This window comes from Salvelinus sp. IW2-2015, linkage group LG1, assembly GCF_002910315.2.
Source record: "Salvelinus sp. IW2-2015 linkage group LG1, ASM291031v2, whole genome shotgun sequence".
Classification (NCBI taxonomy): Eukaryota; Metazoa; Chordata; class Actinopteri; order Salmoniformes; family Salmonidae; genus Salvelinus; species Salvelinus sp. IW2-2015.
In genome coordinates this window covers 36,483,864-36,505,269 of record NC_036838.1, presented here as the reverse complement: position 1 = coordinate 36,505,269, position 21,406 = coordinate 36,483,864, and the positions used below count along the sequence as shown (strand labels likewise).

At 43.5% G+C, this 21,406-nt stretch overlaps 1 protein-coding gene and 1 pseudogene across 1 annotated transcript; one reads left to right on the top strand and one right to left on the bottom strand.

The window, feature by feature from the left end:
* Window positions 1-274: 274 nt before the first annotated feature.
* LOC111974917 (fibroleukin-like) lies at window positions 275-7,627 on the bottom strand (annotated as a pseudogene).
* A 2,096-nt stretch (window positions 7,628-9,723) lies between these two features.
* LOC111966581 (ras-related protein rab7) lies at window positions 9,724-21,109 on the top strand. Its single transcript, XM_023991346.2, has 6 exons — window positions 9,724-10,057; window positions 12,590-12,652; window positions 16,209-16,335; window positions 19,637-19,855; window positions 20,156-20,284; window positions 20,435-21,109. Exons 2-6 carry the CDS (start codon window positions 12,600-12,602, stop codon window positions 20,528-20,530), a joined length of 624 nt encoding a protein of 207 aa, XP_023847114.1. The 5' UTR covers window positions 9,724-10,057; window positions 12,590-12,599; the 3' UTR covers window positions 20,531-21,109.
* Window positions 21,110-21,406: the final 297 nt, after the last annotated feature.

Below are 21,406 nucleotides of genomic sequence, written 5' to 3'. Positions count from 1 at the left end.
AGCTGGCACCAGTCAGGGGGGATGGGGGGCAGGAGACTCAGCCACCGTGTAACTCGGAATGTCTACATTTTACAGTGTAACTTGGGATTGTTATTGAAGCTATACACCTTGTTCACCTAGAAATACAGGTGAAAAATTAAAAGAGGTGCTTGTCCTCTTTGGTCAAGTACTGTACTCAACTGGCGTTTACCGTCAATAACACCGTCAATAACACCTATAAACTGTTTTCAGAGACACAATAATGAAGTCATTGGTTATACGTGTCATAGCAATTTATTTGAACAGTAATTTCTCTACAGGCATGATTGTTATTGCACATTTCTACATTACATTTTTGTTGAAAGATTTGCAAAACATATATATGAAAACTTTACAGTTGTCTTAATCTCATAAAACAAAAAGATTCTGCATGGTATATGACTTGAATGATGGATAATACAAATGAAGCAGGGGCGAGGAGCCCATGAGCCTTTAGGGTCACAGATTCTGCTGGTTAATGGTGTAATTCAATTTCAACACATACTTTAATCATAAACGCTACCTTGTCCTGGACCTACTGTTTTCAACCCCCTCTCTCTCTCTCTCTCTCTCTTTCTCTCTCTCTCTCTCTCTCTTTCTCTCTCTCTCTCTCTTTTGACCTCTACATGCTCAGCTATGAAAAGCAAACTGACATTTACTCCTGAGGTGCTGACCTGTTGCACCCTCTACAACCACTGTGATTATTATTTGACCCTGCTGGTCATCTATGAACGTTTGAACATTTTGAAGAACCATCTGGCCTTAATGGCCATGTACTCTTATCATCTCCACCCAGCACAGCCAGAAGAGGACTGGCCACCCCTCAGAGCCTGGTTCCTCTCTAGGTTTCTTACTAGGTTCTGGCCTTTCTAGGGAGTTGTTCCTTGCCACTGTGCTTCTACATCTGCATTGCTTGCTGCTTGGGGTTTTAGGCTGGGTTTCTGTACAGCACGCTGTGACATCGGCTGATGTAAAAAGGGCTTTATAAATACATTTGATTTGATTTTGATTTGACTTGATAAGGATAGAGTCATCTGACCAGTTTTCCATTTAGCACCATATTTACACCTGGAAAAACTGATTTAATGGCTCACTATCCCAACATTATCCAGTGAATCAAACATCCAGTCATTAGCTGAGTAACAATAACCTTCACACACTCTGCAGCCAGATTAGGGTTTCCCTAGCCTGGTCCCAGATCTGTTTGTGTGGCCTTGCCAATATTGTTTGGAGTGACATGACTATAGGAGTTGGCAAGACAGCACAAACAGATTGGGACCAGGCTAATGTTCCCCACCCTAGATTTGCATATACAGTACTGTGGCTCAGACTATTGTGTAGTAGGCCTATGTTTTAATTTGAAGATGTTAAGTCCCCTATATAGGGGACTTTGAGCGGTTCGGGACATGTTCCAACTGATTTTGGGGTACAAAGCGTTCTGTGAATGTCGTAGGTGAATGTGCATTATATTGTCAGAAAGCCCCACCTGTCTACTCGGCGCTACCACTCTCTCAACGGAGCTGACTTGATGTGTCAGGTATCAGACCCCACATTTGCATAGGGTGTCATTTGCATAAACGTGTCACATTTTCTGGCCTATCCAGACAAAGAATCGATTCGCTCTGCTTATGAGTGACAGAGCCCAGCCTGGGAGGCGGCATATGAACAGTAACAGTCTAGCGTACCCAACAATTGTGGTTCATGTCGCTGTGATATTCTCAACCGGATTTAGAGATCTCAACATGAAAAAAGACTAAATCATTTCGAAGAATTTAAACAAGACCACATTCTCTTGATCACAGACAGACAAAATCACTTTGTGTTTAACGCTGAAGATGTAATGAGTCTGCACACATTTGAATGGTGTCTTTGCTCCGCTAAGTGGACTTTTAGGAGAAATGTCTCTGTCGTCAGTTATATGAAATTGTCACTAAATATGATCATTTATTTTACAGTTATAAGAAAGGGGAAATTTGTTAAATAGGAAAAAAACATAAATTATTTTTTATATTTTCATAATATTTGTACTATGTAATTGAGCTTGTGTCCTCATAAGTGAGTATATCTCAGCAATTTATAACAATTTTTTTACTGAAAGGTGAGATCTAGACCTTTCTATAACTATGCAACATTACCAGTTATTGTTTATGGCCATCTCCTGAAAAATAATGATGTTTGGGTATGTCTATGTTTGGGTATGTCTATGTTTGGGTATGTCTATCTACTAGCTCCCAGGTCAGTCTTCATTAGAAGTTGCGTGGGCGTGTCTTCATCTCCACACTCTTAAAGGAGTAGCGCTCTCCGCTGTGACTGTCTGTCAGGATGTACCAGGTGCCCCAGTAAATGCCATTGGTCAGCCCGCTGTAGCGCCCGCGGTAGAAGAGTCCATTCAGGTTAGACGCCAGGCAGGCGTCGAACCACCAGCCTGCACCATAGTACTCCGCACAGTTCCCTGATGTGTAGCGATCGTGGTCACGGTCGTTGGTGCTGAACGCTCGGCCATCATGGTTGTAGCGTTTACTGTAGCTTAGGGCATTGCCCGCATCACCAGAGTACTCCCGTGCTGTCAGACGGTACCTGGGAGAAGGACAGACAGCATTAACACCATGTACTACTATGTTAAAGAGATACGTTCACGCCAAAATTGAAGTTTGTCAGATGTTTTCAGACCTCAAAAGAGGTCTAATGTTAAAATGAGTCCACGTCCTACTCCACCTGTTGTGTAGATCCAGCTACATGCCTTAATCCCAAATGAATGGGAAAGATCGGCACCGTCTGATTTCAGGCCGTCCCTATCTTCCCATTCAGATGCCGTGGGACCTGAACTGATCTCGACATTATACCACTTTTGTTGTCGTTTGTCAAATACTTTCAAAGTTTGATTTTGTGGCAAATATTCTCTTTAATTTGTGTGTATCCTTGTTTGCTCATCGGTGTATGTGTGTGTTTGTATTACCTCTGTGCCTCTGCTGCCACTCTGAAAGTGTTGTAGGTGGCTTGGCGTTTCTGCTGGTGCCAGTCCTCCAGTTGTATACGCAGCAGGTGTTGACCAGTGTTGGTTAGCGCATGCAGCGCTGCGTTCCCCAGCCAGTATTCTCCCTGTGGGGAACCAAAACCCTCGCGGTACTCCTGCCACGTTCGGTTGAAGTCCACCGAGCCATCTCGCCGACGCTGGAACACTGTCCACCCCCCGCCTGCTGTCTCCATGTCACACTCTGCCTGGGGCAGGAGGATGCAAAGGTCACAACTCCTGGACATCAGACATTGGTCACATTTACATCAGAGAATAATGATGAAGTTTGCCTGACCGTTGCCAATAGTAAAGGGAGTAAAGGGGGTGAGGAGTGAGAGATGTAACGCATTGAGAGTTTACTCTAATCTGTAAACTCCATACTATATTTTACTCTCTTTATCTCTCTGTATGTTCCCCTCCAAGCTCTACAGATGGGACATAACACATATACAGTATACAGGTTGTTTGCATTCAGTGTGTGTAAGTATTAGGAGGTACCTCCACTGCAGGTCTGTGTGGATCAGGCTGGATGGTGTAGATTCCGTTCTCTTTGATCCCCAAACGATAGATCTCAGCACAGTCCTGAGGATGCAGCCTCGCTGAGGGGACCACTGCAACACACACTCTTGCTCTTACAGCTGTATATTCTGTACGCACACGCACACACATACACAAACAGAGTACACACACACACACACACACACAGAGTACACAAACAGTACACACACACACAGAGTAACTCAGAGTAAACACAGAATACACACACAGAGTACACACAGAGTACACACCACACAGAGAGCACACACACAGATACACGCACGCACGCACGCACACACACACACACACACATACACAAACAGAGTACACACACACAACACACACACAAGAGTACACAAACAGTACACACACACACAGAGTAAACTCAGAGTAAACACAGAATACACACACAGATACACACGAGTACACACACAGCAAGAAGACACACACACAGAGTACACGCACGCACGCACGCACACACACACACACACACACACACACACACACACACACACACACCACACACACACACACACACACACACACACACACACACTACACACCACACCACACACACACACACACCACACACACACACACCACACACACACACACCCACTCTCACCTGTTGGAGGGTTGTTGTGATGCTCCTCAACAGTAGTATCAGGTCTTTCTCTCCCTCTCTCCAACCGCTGCCCCCTCTAAACACATCGACAAAGAATAAGTTGTGTGTGAGATCGAGGACTCATCCTTCTGATCTGCTGTAGAAGTTAATGGTGGTTGTGAGATAGCAGTGAGCTATCTATCTGCCCTACTCATACCACACATAACCTTGCATTCCTGTGCACTCACCTCTGACCGACACAGGCAGGCCTTACTTAGGCTCTGTTTAGTGTTGGTGTGTGTTGTGTGTGTGTGTGTGTGTGGTTGTGTGGTGTGTGTTGTGTGGTGTGTGTGTGTGTGTGTGTGTGTTGTGTGTGTGGTGTGTGTGTGTGTGTGTGTGTGTGTGTGTGTGTGTGTGTGTGTGTGTGTGTGTGGTGTATGTTTTGTGGGTCCTCTTAAGAGATAGGAAGACACCATCATTGTGTGCAGATGTGAGTGTTTGTGTGGAGAGAGATCAAGAGAATGAACTGGAGGACACAGAAAGAGAGAAGATCAGTGTGTGTTTTTGTTAATTTGAGTCAGTAATGCCCAGAGCACGCAGGACCCCCCACCGGCGAACGATGAACTGAAAACTCGAAAGACATGAGTCTACAAGCCTCTCGTTCAAAAGTTGTTTACCATAAGGGGCTTATTGGAAGCATCGTTTGTGACTGAGACGTTTAAACATGTGCTTTAAACAATGTACATGTGTTGATTGCTAGGTATACAAATAAGATTATTTGTTGATACATTTGAAATGAGGTCTGATAGCGGCCGCAACCGGACTACATTGTAAACGACTCTTGGTGAAATGCATTGCTTGACTGCCGTGAGGGTGATAAACACAATGGCGTTAGAACTGCAACAGCCCAAACATATTTTTCTTCTCTATTCTCAGGATCTATTTTCTTGCACACATATTGTCACGCCTGCTCCCGCTCTCCCTGCTGCCCAGCACTACGCACTCCTGCCACCATAATTACGCACGCCTGCTTCCCTCGTCACACGCATCAGCGATTCATTGGATTCACCTGGACTCAATCATCTGTGTTATTACCTCCCTTATATCTGTCTGTTCCCCAGCTCTCTTCCCCGCTTCAGCATTAATTGTCGTATATCGTTGTGTTACCCGGTTCTGACGCTAGTCCTGTCCTGATCCATGTCTGTGCTATATTAAATGTTCTCTCTCCGTACCTGCTTCTCTACTCCAGCRTCGGTTCTTACACATATGACAGACAGTTGTTGGTCAGAGCACATCTCTGGAGCCGCCATAAAGAATGATAGAGGTCTCTAGTGGCCAAAATGTCGTTTTAGCATGTTCAGCGCCATTGAAGGCTTCCACCATGCTTCCGCCATTTTAATGTAGTCAAAGTAGTATACTGGGTGGGGATTCCTTTGGGTTGTAGCCTCACTGGCGCTGCCCATGTTGTTACAGACGCTATCTCAATGGGAGCCGCTGAGGGAGCCGCTGAGGACTCATTGCGGCTAGCAGGTCAAACGAAGACAAAAATGTATGATTCACTCAGATAAACGAATCATGACTCTCAAGTCAGTAAAAAGAGTTGTTCAAAAAGAACGAATCGTTTGCAAAACTGCACATCACTAGTGTGTGTGTGTGTGTGTGTTTGCCATGCCCCTCACCCAGTCGCCTGGCCATAGCCCTGAGGGTTTGGCTGTGACAGTGTAGGTCACACTCTGTCAGTACTGCAGCCATCAGAGCCAGAATGGCCCCCAGCGTGTCCCCTCCCTGGCCTACACGGCCCCTGGGGACCCCTGGCTCCTGGAGGGAATTCATACAGCGCTGCAACTGGACCAGACGCTCCGACACATCCCTGGACTGCAGAGACAACACTTTAGCATTACAGTCATAACATATGCATGTTATACACACCAGGATTGACAGACACATACAGCAGTATTCACATCACACACATACACAATAGTCCCACTGCTCTCTCTCTCTCCCTCTCTCTCTCACACAAACACACACACACACACACAAGCACGCACCATCATTGACAGTCATATCACACACACACAAACCGACACTAAGGCATGCAAAGTAGATCACTGCCACAGACTCAATCACTCAGTTACACTTCAATCACTCCTAGCCATGTCAGTGGAACACCTGTCATTGCATGAGCTCAGCAGAGCCATATGATGAGGACATTTATAAACCCAGGCCTAATTTGACTCCCTCTTTGATTGTTATCCCTGGAAAGCATCTGTCATGTGGTGCCCCTAATCCCGAGAGTAGGGACTTGTTGCCCCCTATCCACATACCATAACACTATTGCTAAAGGCACCAGTCACTATCTATACCACTATGCTACAGAGTTGGGCTCGATTCCATTTCAATTGGCTGAGTGATGTTATGTCCATAGTCACTTTTTCAACAGCTTAAACTTTACCCCCTGTCAAACCAGAGGCACATGGCGTGTCAGACTGAGAGACTCTACCCCGGCAGTATCTAATCACCCCTACAGAACAAACATTGTCCAGGCCTTCCTCTGTGCCACCCAGCTCAGAATGATCATTGTTTGGCGTGTACAATACCGGAGTCAGTTATATCAATASCTCACTCATTCTACTGGGAAAAGCACAGGAAATGACTTCAGATTGACCTGGTGCGTGATGTCACTCACCTCGGGCTGAACCTGTCGAACTTCATGTCTGTGTTCCACCCTCAGCGGGGGGTCGGAGGCAGCCAGGGGGGCGACCGCCACCCTGCAGCCTGCCATCCCGGGGCGTCCCTCACACCCCCCTGACCCTGTCCTCGCAAGTGGAGCGGCCACCAGACTGTCCTTGCAGTGGGGACAGGCGGGAGGTGCATCCGGGGGGGACAACATGGCCCCTACACACAGGGACAGCAGGGGGAGCACGCCGAGAGAGCCTAATGGAAACATGGGAAGACTCCTAAAAGAAAAGCTGCAGAATTCGGGGCAGAATCCAGTCTCTCAGACACTACACCTCTGTGTATTTCCGTTTACTGTCCCCCCTGACACCGGTTTTCACCTTAAAGCTGTTCTGCCTTGCCAGCCTCTTGGACTTGGGTGCCGACACGTCTTTAGTGACGCTCTTCTTTTGTATATTTTTTGGTGTTCTTGATGGGTTTCTGCTCCGCTTGATGCTTTGTTTGAAGCCTTCGATGGTGTCCCTCCACACTTTTCCCATAACCTTCTTCTATTTCTGTGTTAACTTCAACTTCTTCTTCTCTGTCTGTGTTTCTATCTGCATGCCTCTTTCATCCTCTCCACTTCTCTCTTTCCTATTTCTCTCTCCCTCTGTTTCTCTTGCACTCTCTCGCTTGCTCACTCTCCCCCTCTCTCTCTCTCTCCCTGTCTCTGTTAGTGAGGTTCCTTTGACTCAGATTCCTAGATAACTGCGGCTCTCTTTGCTGTCTGACATGCACTAATGCACCCACCCCCTGATTCACACACACGCACGCATGGACACACGCCTTCACACAATCTATCCATCTCTTTGGACCCATACCCCTACTCCTCGTCTCTCTCTACTCTCTCTCTCTCTTCTCTCTTCTTCTCTCTTCTCTCTCTCTCCTTTCTCTCTCTCTCTCTCTCTCTCTCTCTCTCTCACTCTCTTCTCTCTCTCCAGTTTCCAAATCACCGTCGCCATACCCCCCTACCATCAATCACCTGGCCACTCGAGCCCTATATTCTTATTTCCCTCCCGCTCACTCCGTCCCTACCCCCTCTCTCTCTCTCTCTCCTCTCTCTCTCTCTCTCTCTCTCTCTCTCTCTCTCTCTCTCTCACACACCACAGCATAAAACCAGTGCAAAGAAAGAGAGAGAGAGAAGAGAGAGTGAGAAAAGGAGAGAAGGAGGGGAGGGGTAGGAACATGTGACTTGAGCATGAGAGGAGAGTAAAGAAGGGAAAGTGATTGAGCTTGTTCTAGAGTTCAATCACTTTCCCTTTCTTTACTCTCCTCTCATGCTCAAGTCACATGTTCCTCCCCTCCTTCTCTCCTTTTCTCACTCTCTTCTTCTCTCTCTCTCTTTCTTTCACTCTATTCCTCTTTTACTTTCCCTCTGACAGTCAGTGCCCACCTCTAACTCTCTCCTGTCAGTGTGTGTCTGTGTGACAAAATGTGTATATTTGTGACGCTTTTTCCTACAAGAAGACAAATATTTTCAAACACTACCCTCTCTTGTATACCCCCACGTTTCTCACCCAATCCCTTTGGTTTATTGGCGTGTTTGTTTATCAACTGCGTTCCTACCAGGTCATAAAGACTAGACAGACACTCAAAAGGGGAAAAGGGGAGAACAGTCAGGAATTCCTCCATAAACACTAGGGTCATCCATACTCATTAGGATGTGCCAAAAGGACACACTCTAACAGAATGCCCACAGCCAAGGGGCAAAGACACTTCCAGTGGACTGACCACCATTCCCCTTTGGCCTTTCACTGTCAGACAATTGGCACACTTCAGCCACATCCACATTCCAGTACGTGTTGTCAGTCAGTAATGGCGAAAAGTCCATTGGTCCTGTACCAGCGTCCCTTCTTTGAATGCACAGACAATAATGGAGGACCGAATGGCTTCAGGCAGCCCTGGATCTCAGGAAATATCAGGGTGATATTGAACACAACAGCACTTTGATGATGAAGTATAGAGCAGCTGCATTCTAGATCAAAAACCAGACACGGAACAGTGGGTAGGAATCTGAGACTTCTATCGTGGCGCTTGAATTTAATAAAAATAATATATTTTACACATGAGATACATTATACAAATAATTCAGCTACAGACAGAGACAACAGAGAATAGATAGCTCCTCAACATCTGTGGTGATGACGATAACTGATGTTCATCTCAAAATAGTAATGATGCGTAATCCAGTTGTCGCAATAGGCCTACAAGAAAATCCGTAAGGGAGATTGTTTTTGGCCTGCTCAATAACGCCATCTCATCATGACCAGTTCGCAAGTAATCAGAGCTTCTGTCTGAAATGAACGAAGACTGCCCTCTAGTGGTTTACTTTCCATAATATCTGTCGTCATCAAATAAATGGAATAATCACCAGATATTAGGATATGGCCTATAGAGATAGAATACAGTTGGCAAATGTGTGGTATGTTTGGAGCCAGTCTGCTTTTGCGTAACATCAAACACGTGGTCAATGTTTTTTGGAGAATAGACAGTCATGCCAGGTATGCTGTTTTTTTTTCTAAAATAAAATGTTTCTTCCCTAAACTTATTTTTGTCTGTTATCTGCTTATCTCCTACTGCTAATGGTGCTGTTTAGACTGGCATGTTATATCAGATGAAATGTGGTATTGTAATTTGGAGAACTTCCAAAAATGTATGAATTTACATCTGGACAGTCGTGGAGTAAACATGTCATCATTGCTTCTATCTTTGTCCATATTGGGTACAGTCAAAGCCAAGGTATTTGCAACCTTGCTAAAGATGTATCCCTGATGCAGTTATTAAAGTGGGCGTGGTGTATCCTGTTTGTGCGTGAAACGTTTTAGAGCAATGACGCAATAGTTGTTTTGGAGGAAGTGAAAGAGGGGAGGAAAAAATCAGTCTAGGAARGAACCCAGAGCAAAAGGCACAAGCCAACAAAGCCGGAATTGAAACTATAGCTAGATATTTGTATTTAAATTACTGTGGAGAGAGTCTGAAAATACTCATCGGGAAGCTGGATATCAGAGCGATAAGCAACACAAGCTACGGCCACCAAGTCTAAACATTAACATTTTATCTGGCTAGCTTGCTAGCTATTTTGCCTGAGACATTTATTCAAATCCAGTAAGAATAGGCTGTCCTGAGACAGCAAGTCGGAAAACAGCGTTCTGGTGTGTTGGAAGTTGAAGGTAAGTTATATGATGTAACATTAGCTAGCTAAGACAGCAACGTATGAAGGTCGTTATTTCTTACTAAGCTTTTGTTTACCGACGCAACAGGGGAAATGTGAGAAATGTGTGACCATCAGTGGGGCGGCTTCTCTTGCAGACTAATTTAGCAATAGGTCGGGGACGAACCATGGGCGTCGTGTCCGGCAACAACCGAGTCGCAAATGTATGATGTTCTGGACCTTACAGATAACTAATCGGACGATGTTTTAAGAGAAAGAGAGGGGATGGGTCAAAGAAATGGAGAGATTGTGTGCGGGCGTGTGTCCGTCGTTGCATGTGTGTGAATCAGGTGGTGGGTACATTAGTGCATGTCAGACAGCAAAAAGAGCCACACTTATCTTGTGTGTGTGTGTGTGTGTCGCATTGTTTGTTAGATATGTTGCACGTGGTATATCGTATACTAATGAGGCGATTTTAAAACAAATTCCTTTTCGGCAGCTGCCTGAGCTTGGGAAAATCTTTATCCCATGTGTTCCGACTTCTAGAATATATAGTGTCATGGGTTGCAGATTAGAAGGCGAGGACTGGGGTTGTTACAAGAAACATGTTGTTTATTATCAGTTGGAGTGTTGGATCTACAATAGTTCCATTACAATCTAGGCATATATGACTGCGTTTACACAGGCAGCCCAATTCTGATCGTTTTTCACTAATTGGTCCTTTGACCAATCAGATCATCTCTGGAAAATATTTGATGTGAAAAGATCTGATGTGATTGGTCAAAAGATCAATTAGTGGGAAAAGATCCGAATTGGGCAGCCTGAGTGAACACAGCCATAACACAGATAGAACAAGCAGCCAGCTGTTTCAGATGTTTAAATCTGGAGCATCCAGTTAGAATTTCCACTCCTTACCATGGTGAGGAGAGGAAACCCAGTGGCCGGCAGTGGGAGAGTATAGAGCGAGATGGAACTGGGCCATTCTGGGGTAGGGATGTCCCAAGATGTATCTGCTAGCAGATCCTCATAGACTTCCAGTCATTGCGCTAATGCTTTTTAGCATTGGCTCATGAAACTACCTCTAACTTCCATCATACTGGACACCAAGACATAAAATGGTATCCAGGAGTTCATCTGACTCTGGGGAAGTACATAAAAAGGCAATCATCCTAAAGTATCCCTTTAACGTTACCACAGAGTTGAACATTCTTAGCACAGCATTTGCTTTATATTTGGGCAGAGCATCCATTGTTTGTCCTGACACCCAACACCCTACCACGACTCTTCATATAACCGTATAAGGCCAGTGTGCATTTTTGTCACTTTATTGAGCTGTCAAGCTTCTATCTACTCAGCACTCACAGTAGAAGCGGTAACAGTTAGTTCACTCTCTGACTGGTGTAGTTGCTTTGGACGATGGTGTCCAGTCTTGCTGTAGCATGCTAAGGAAAGATAGGCTAATAGCCATGTAACGAGAGCTCTCTTCTGGACCAATAATGAAAAACTGCATTTTTCCCTAGCGTTTTCTCTTCATTTCATAACAGTCCTTTTCGGTGGATTAAATGCTGATACAAATACATTCGCAAAAGGCTAATATCAGCCGATAATATCAGTCAACTGATAAGTCGGTCAGGCTCTATTAATCTGACTGTTTGTTTGGCTGCTACGTTGTTGATTCCCATGATAAATACACTGGATTTGAATGGGTCACTCATGTCGTCAATGTTTCAGTATAGCATTGGGTAGCTTTTTTATTATGATAGGACTAGGCTGGGCTGACATGGTTTGCTCCAATGACACTGCACCAGGTGTGTGCCTTCTAGATGGCTCCATTGAGAGAGTATGGCAGTAGTGTTAGTGTAATCGCAATCACTTATTAAAACTGCAGTCTGGGAATGGACACCCTGCAAGTGATTGGGAAAGAGTAGAGTTTTATGGTTGGGTCATTCTCTAGCCTCTGTAACAGGAAACATGATCTAGTCCTCAGACTCACTTCCTGTGTGTGTGTGTGGTTTTAAGAGAGAGAATTAATGATGTCTTACTCGTGACTTGGCCAGCAGCTTAGGGAACGCATGACTGGAATGAATGGAGCTCAAGTCTGATTGGCCCATTGCAATAGCCCTGACTCTACACACAGATTGCTAATTCACACACATTATAGCATTGTCTTACACTCATTGTGCAGAGCTATGGATTTCAACCCCAACGATCAGTTTGAAACTATTGGAATATAAGATATCTAGATAAAAATCAAGTCAATATACTTGCAATAATGACTTTTGGGTTTAGGTAGGGCAGTGGTGTCAAACAAATTTTGCCTCGGGGCACCACATTCGTTCTTCATTATGGTACGTATCCCGGGAGTGTCATACTGAAAAGGTCATTTTCTCAGTGTGCTTTTTCAGTAACCTTTAAGGATTTATAAGGAAACTCCCTCTAGGCCTACACCAATTAAAGGCTTTTAAATTTGTAGGGAGTAGTGAATGAGTACACACTTGAAGGGGAGATTATTGGGACACAACCCTGATTTTTGTGTGTGGTCTTTCCTCAGACACGACAGAATGACATCCAGGAAGAAAGTGCTCCTGAAAGTCATCATCCTGGGGGATTCTGGGTAAGCCACCGAGTATTGGTGTTCTCTTTCTGTTTGACCACAGTGTTTAGTCTTCTACTTTGATCAGAAAATGCAGTTTGGGTGTGCCAGATTCATTAGAACTACAGCTTACTACAGTCTTCCTGGCCAACCAGACTGCTGTTGGTTGGTTGTCCCACACATCTACAGTGCCTTCAGAAAGTATTCACACTAKGGTTCGCCGGTATCCAGATTTTCATATCGTCATGCCGTCCTTTCATCCCGGATATAAGGTATTACTAGTTTAGTACACAAGGGGTCACCAAAAAACGCGAAAAAAACATTGGGTATTTTTATTACCAGAATGCTAACAAAATTAGCACAAGTAATATTGCATTTCCATGGAGGCTGTTGGCTAAATATGTTAGAGTGCAAACGAAAATAAACAAATTGCCAAGACAGGCACTCCAGCTCAGTTATGCATATTTAGGTAGGAGCTACTGAATGTCATTTTTGGTGAGTTTGGACCTTTACAAGTGAATGTGAACGAGAGAAATTGTACAAATGAACAAAGTTTTGACGCATGCCTGTCTGAAGGAAGAACAGTACTGCCTCTGGAGCAGCATGTGTACAACGCTGTGTCTGTGTGCAGTCTGGAGTCGCAMGGGCAATGGACCTGCTTGCTCTGCTCGGAGGAGAATACGGGCCTAGAATGTAGAGGAGAAAAAATGAAAGGAAATCAAGATAGTGGCAGCTGTACAAATAACTCATCCAAWTGGCTTTAACTTGTCAAAGACGGCAGAAAGTGACACARTACGGTGCCCAGTCACCTTATTAATTCAGTCACTTACTTGGATAACTAGCAAGTTAAAATTAGAGGTCGCTTTAACGCAGAATTCAGCATTTTTCACACAGGATTTTTTTTAAATGCATAAGAAATATCTTGCTGCATTTTATAAACGCAGATGTAAAATGCTTCTTAATGTTATTTCTGCTCAGCATCAGACAAATTTTGCACTCTGACTGATGTTTAGCTACTTTTCTCAGGTACARTATAGTTGCACGTGCCTGATCACGCTGTTGAAGCAAAAAAACACTGACTTTCAATATAAAATAAGACCCCTGTCAATACACAGCTGGACTCACCTGCTCATCCCGCTTTCTCCTGTTGTGCTATTTACAACTGTTCTGGGAAACTATGGTAAGGTTCATAATGTGACCGGGGAAATGAAGAACGTAATCTGTTTTATCTCCTAACGTATTGCACAAGTTGACTGCAGGTATTTACTTAAATAGCTACAAATATTAAAATGTATTGAAAAACGTCAAAGAATTAGTTACAATGGTATTGAAAAAACCATCCCGTGGCTATTTCCAAATGCCCCGGTATACCGCCCAAGCCTAATTCACACCCCTTGACTTTTTCCACATTTTGTTGGGTTACAAAGTGAGATTAAAATGGATTGAATTGTTATTTGTTTTGTCAACGATCTACACAAAATAAATGTTTCTTCCTCTATCTTCATTAAAAAAGTATTCAACCCCCTGAGTCAATACATGTTAGAATCACCTTTGGCAGCGATAACAGCTGTGAGTCTTTCTGGGTAAGTCCCTAAGAGCTGTCCACACCTGGATTGTGCAGCAGTTGYCCATTTATTCTTATCAAGATTCTTCAAATTMTGTCCATTTTAGTTGTTGGTCATTGCTAGACAACCATTTTCAGGTATTGCCATAGATGTTCAAGCAGATTTAAGTCGAAGAAAAGAGGAAACCGCACACTGCTCTTGATAGTATCACCGATATTTAATAAGCTTACGTATCGGCCACACGGCCTTCGTCAGAGCTYTTGTGATTTTTTTGAAATTTGCACCCTTATGTAGACCTGGCCCCACCCACATCCGTTCTACACATCGAAGGGGGTTGGAGGCAAAGGAAAAACAAATAAGTGCTACCAAATATAACAATATGCATTTCATAAATATTACAAAAGTGTATAAATAAGGCGTATTGAACACGTCTGTAAAATCTCAATRAGGACATAGCAAGTTTTCATTAGTCATTGGGTACATTGTAYRAAAAACGTCAGAATAATCTACAAGCAGATTTAAGTCAAAACTCTAACTTGGCCTATTAGGAACATTCACTGTCTTCTTGGTAAGCAAYTCCAGTGTAGATGTGGCCTTGTGTATTAGGCTATTGTCCTGCTGAAAGGTGAATTTGTCTCCCAGTGTCTGTTGGAAAGCAGACAACCAGGTTTTTATCAAGGATTTTGCCTGTGCTTAGCTCCATCCTGTTTAATTTTCTATCCTGATCTCCCCAGTACTTAATGATTACAAGCATACCCATAACATGATGCAGTCACCACTATGCTTGAAAATATGGACAGTGGTACTTGGTAATGTGTTGTATTAGATTTTCCCCAAATGTAACACTTTGTATTCAGGACATATGGTTAATTGCTTCAACACGTTTTTTTTTTACAGTATTACTTTAGTGCCTTGTTGCAAACAGGATGACTGTTTTAGAATATCTGTACAGGCAACCTTCTTTTCACTCTGCCAATTAGGTTAGTATTGTGGAGTAACTACAACGTGGTTCATCCATCCTCMGTTTTCTCCTATCACAGCCATTAAACTCTATCGGCCTCATGGTGAAATCTCTGAGCGTTTTCCTTCCTCTCCGGCAACTGCGTTAGGAAGGACCCCTGTAGCTTTGTAGTGACTGGGTGTATTGATACACCATCCAAAGTGTAATAACTTCACCATGCTCAAAGAGATATTCAGTGTCTGCTTATATTTTTTAATCTACCAATAGGTTCCATTCTTTTGCAAGGCATTGGAAAACCTCCCTGGTCTTTGGTTGAGTCTGTGTTTGAAATTCACTGCTTGACTGAAGGACCTTACAATTATCTGCATGTCTGTCTGGTGTACAGAGATGAGGTCGTCAAAATGCAACTTATTATCTGACTTGTTAAACACATTTTTACTCCTGAACTTATTTAGGCTTGCCATAACAAAGGGGGTTGAATTGACTCAAGACATTTCAGCTTTGCATTTTTTAATTAATTTGTAAAAATGTCAAAAAACAGAATTCCACTTTGACATGATGGGGTATTGTGTATAGGCAGGCCAGTGACAAAAAAAAAAGTATAATTTTTCAAATCAGGCTGTAAAGCAACAAAATGTGGAAAAAGTTAAGGGGTGTGAATACTTTCTGAAGGCACTGTATGTWTCCATTTGATTTATGACTGTTTACTTTTTATTTCACTTTTTCTCCCCCTCTCTCTTTCACACTAATCTGATGCTGCTGTATTCTCATTGTGTCACTGCATGCTCAGCACTGCAGGGGAGAACAGTGGACAGTGTGTGTCCACAGTAGAGTGCACCAGAGCACCTCTGATGGGGTTTTAATGGTGTCTGGTGTCTCTCTCTGTTCTTTATTGATTTTGTCTTGAGGCATCGGTCATGGTTTCTCTTTCACCATTAGGACTGAATAGATAGATGGAATAATGCAGTCATGTTGAATAACAGCTATTAATCTATCTTTAACACCTCTCTCCCCTGATTGTCCCCCCCCTTCATCTCTATCTCCCTCTCAGAGTTGGGAAGACCTCCCTGATGAACCAGTATGTGAATAGGAAGTTCAGTAACCAGTACAAAGCTACAATAGGAGCTGACTTCCTGACCAAGGARGTGATGGTGGACGATCGGCTCGTCACAATGCAGGTACAGAAACATGGCCACGGGACCACTATCATAGCGACAATATCTATTAATAATGTCACCATATAAACCGCACAGCCTGGCTGACACCATATTAACAGTATAACATAGGAGCACAACAGACATTTTCAGGCCGAGAAGACACATCAGAAGTGCCAAACAGKCACACAGATGAATTGACAATATTATAAGGACAGGAGAAGTCAAGGCCTGGATTTCCAGTATGGCGACCGTGAGGTAAGGTGATCTGTTTGGCATTTCCTTTCTTTACTAAAATATCMATTTTCTTATGGCTGGGATCCCGTTAACGGGATCGATATGACAACAGCCAGTGAAAGTGCAGGGTGCCAAATTCAAAACTGAGAAATTGATATTTGAATTGAAAAATGTTATTAAAGTGGGCACATGTTATCATTACGTGTCTTTTATAAAAGAGGGAGACAAATAAGCAGCTATGTGCGCAAAGCCCACAATTATGCAMATTTTCAATTATTATTTCAAGCTCTTTGTTGGACAATTATATTGAAATGTATTCATTAACTGAATCCTAAAGTGGAATGTACAAGAAATGTAGCTAGGTCAACTGAACATGTAGCTGATAAATTCTGAAAATCAGGTGAATAAATGGACGCACTCACTTTGGTTGGGGCACTGATGTTGATTTAATATTACAAGTCATTATACCACCCTGCTCTTAGTGATCYGCCCGTTCTGTCCCCCAGTGGGTCAAAACAAGTGCTCCCCACATGTGGTTGTGTTCAGTACAATGGAACTGTAGGCTACTCCAGTGGTTATGGGCCTGTATCTGTTTGTATTTATTTAGTTGGAGAATTATTTGGAAAGTTGGGGGGGGAAATGGCTTAATATACTGTAATGGTGCCTAAATAGTCAAATTCATTTCATTTTCAATTAACACAGTGATGGCAAGTGCTTTATGTTTTCCTCTTGTTCTAGGCCCTGGGAGGAATAACCTATTCCTTTCACTTTGCTTTTAGAAGTGTCTCATGTATCTCAGAAGGCAGAACCAGCCAGGACTCCTTAATAATAATCACTATATTTACTTCAAAAACACTAATTATACTAGTTGACTAGCATGGACACATAGTATTTACACTCACCCATTCCCAACAGCTGGAGAGTATGGTTAAGCTGAACACGCAGCAACCCAGACCATCTATTGTCGGAGATTACACATACTGATTTATGTATTTGATTTAAAAATATATATAATCTGCATGAGATATCATGTTTCTGACTTAACACATTTTTCAATTCATAAATCAATTTYTCCATTATGTGGCCAGTTTATTAGACACGCCCATCTAGTATCAGGTCGGACCCCCCTTTGCATCCAGAACAGACTGAATTATTTGGGGTGTGGAAACATTGTGCAGTTGGTATCAAGGGACTTAATGTATGCCAGGAAAACATTCCCCACACCTTTACTCCACCACCAGCATGTACTGTTGACACCAGGCAGGGTGGGGCCATGGACTCATGCCAAATCCTGACTCTGCCATCAGCATGACGGAACAGGAACCGGGATTCGTCGGACCAGGCAACGTTTTCTCACTCCTCTATTGTTGGTGATCGCATGCCCACTGGAGCTGCTTCTACTTGTTTTTAGTTGATTGGAGTGGAACCTGGTGTGGTCATCTGCTGCAATAGCCCATCCGTGACAAGGACCGGCGAGTTGTGTGTTCCAAGATGCCTTTCGGCACACCACTGTTGTTCTGCGCTGTWATTTGCCTGTTTGTGGCACGCCTGTTGGCTTGCACCATTCTTGCCGTTCTCCTTCAACTTCTTGTCAACTAACTGTTTTAGGCCACAGGACTGCCGCTGACTGGATATTTTTTGTTTGTGGCACCATTCTTGGTAAACCCTAGACACTGTCATGCGTGAAAAGCCCAGGAGGCCGGACGTTTGAGATACTGGAACCGGCACGCYTGGCACCGACGATCATACTATGCTCAAAGTCGCTTAGGTCACTCATTTTGCCCATTCTAATGTTCAATCAAACAGTAACTAAATGCCTCGACGCCTGCTTTATATGGCAAGCTACGGCCACATGACTCACTGTCTGTAGGAGTGAACCATTTTCGTGAACTGGGTGGTGTACCTAATTAACTGGTCGCTGAGTCTATATTGGACTTACCAATGGACTCATAAGTTGTATTATTATGAATTTTGTTCTTCATAACGCGCCTTACTTAAAGTAGGACATTTGTGGTTGACTAGAACGCATTTAAGTCTGGCCAAGACTGTACATATACTTTCTTTGTATTGCATAGAGACATAGTCACTGACCATTTAACTTGCATTAAAGGGAATGACTACAATGGATGCACCAATAAGGTTTCTCTCTCACCTGTGCAACAGCACAGGACAGATTCATCCAGGAAGCATCAAAGGGGAGGAAGTGAAAAWGGGAGGAAGTGAAAAAGGAACATGAGGGATTTGTTTTATTTTTCATGTCTTGAATACATGTCCAATAAGAAGCCTGAGGATTGATAAGTGCTATTTTCATTGTAGCTGTTTTCTAGTGTTTCAACACAATGTATGGAGTCAATATGTAAAGACCCATCTCAATATCACGTGTCGTGGATAATACTTAAGATATGAATGCATTAACATGTGTGTCATGGAATGTCAATGGAATTGTGCAACCAGCCAAAATAATGAAGGAATTTTCTTATTTGAAAAAGAACGCCAACATTTATTTTATTTTTTTGCAAGAAACTCACCTATTGGCAATAGAAAGTGAAGGGTTTGGGTGAGCTTGGGATGGGTTGACATTCTCCTCCACCTATTCCTCAAGATCCAGAGGAGTATCAAGTCTCATTGATAAAGTTCCATTTTAAGTCTACAGAAATGGCTACAGACCCAAATGGGYGTTTTTATAACAGGAAACTTGGCACAAGAAAAAGTCACTTTACTGAATTGCTATTGCCCAAATGAAGACGACCCAAAGTTCATTAACGACAATATTCGAATAGATTTTAAGGACGTCTGACATACGGTCTGTGATTTACATACTAAGGAAAGGCAAACAACTTGTCACGCCAATGGGTGATCAGTGTGATTTGATCAAAAGTTATTTTATAAAGTACTCTGTTGGTAGCACTGATGCTAACTTCATGAAGTGGCAACCAAACATGGCTGAATACATGACACAGTGAGTGTGATTAGTTTAAGATCTTAGTTCAGAAAATATGTTGCCCAACAATAGAAGGCAAGAGGATTAACTGTCACTGTTTCCCTCTCTCTTCCTTTYGTCGCTCCCTCCACCCGTCCTCATGGTCAGATCTGGGACACGGCAGGGCAAGAGAGGTTCCAGTCTCTGGGTGTGGCGTTCTACCGCGGGGCAGACTGCTGTGTGCTGGTATTTGACGTAACTGCCCCCAACACCTTCAAGACTCTAGACAGCTGGAGGGACGAGTTCCTGATCCAGGCCAGTCCCAGAGACCCTGAGAACTTCCCCTTTGTGGTGCTAGGCAACAAGATCGACCTGGAGAACAGACAGGTGGGTGACAGATTTTATAGGTGTTAAAACATCTCATGGAAGTTACTGGACCTAATGCTACTGTTGCTAATGTCATCTCTACTGGTGTTTTAATACATATGATTAATAATTTCTTAGTTGCAGGGTATTATCTAATGTATGTGTTTCGAAGTATTAAAAATAGATGCCCCTTTTTCAATCATTGAATTGGAATTTCAGTTTTTTTCCTGAATTGACTGCCYTCAATTGGAATTGAGCCCAACCCTGGTCTCCTCATAGATCTCATCTGATGTTTGTGAATGTCTTTCCATCCACACCCAGGTGACGACCAAGCGGGCTCAGGCATGGTGTCAGAGTAAGAACAACATCCCCTACTTTGAGACCAGTGCCAAGGAGGCCATCAACGTAGAGCAGGCCTTCCAGACCATTGCACGCAACGCCCTCAAACAGGTGGGTGGGGCCATGGTTGTCCAGGAGAGGGAATGGGTGTTTTGGTTTTGTTGACCTTTTTGGGGGGGGGGCTTAAGTAGAAGAGTAAAACTTAGATTCTGGTTTCTCCATCTTCTCATCCTCATTACTTTTTTTCCCTCTTCTTATCAGGAGACTGAGGTGGAGCTGTATAATGAATTCCCAGAGCCCATCAAGCTAGACAGGAATGACAGAGCAAAGACTTCAGCAGAGGCCTGCACCTGCTGAGGGGGAACATGGACTATCTTCTGTCTGGCTTTCTGGAAAACCCTTCTCTCTCCTCACCTGCTCCCCCTTAGGGAAAGGACTGCATCTCTGGTGTCTGCACCCATGTCACATCCCCCTCCCACCAGAATCACACTAAGTTACCAGTTACACACACAATGAGTATATAACTCCTCACATGCACCTCTAACACATTAGTAGACCCCTGCCTGCCTGTTCCTGAATCCATATCATGAGTGAACCCACAACCTGGCCCACCCACCCTGTCTGTCTAACTGTGGCATCTCAAATCGGGGGGACCAGAGGGAGCCATGTCCTAAGAATGCAGTGGGGAACTCTAGAAGTGATGGCTGATGCTTTTTTACATGATTAAGATATCTTTGTCATTGTCCTGAGACTTCTTATCCTCTGTATTTTCTRTTTATCAGGAATTTGTTTTGACTTGAAGTTCTATATTGCCTACCTAACTCTTGTCAAATAATCGGCTGAATTAGACGTTATTTTTGTTCTTATTGGCTGTCTAAGTTTTAAGCCATCGGAAGCTTATACTTTTTTTGCACTGTTACTGGGTTTTTTGGGGGGGGGTTTAAATGTTAAACTCTGATTTGAGCAACGTCGGCTAGACCAACAAGAAGCCACAAACAACAATACTGCTCCCACCATACTTCTCTACTACCCCTAGGAAGCCTGTTGATGCTATAAAAAAATACAAACAGAAGGCTAACTAYGCCCTTTGTAGGGACTGGAGTGCATTGGTTGGTTTAGTAGCCTCATGTTGCAGGGGAAATATTTATAAGTAGGCAATGACAAGAGAAAAGCTGATCACACAAACACAATGAAAGACAAGAACTTTCTCCATAAGATAGTATTATTATTTGC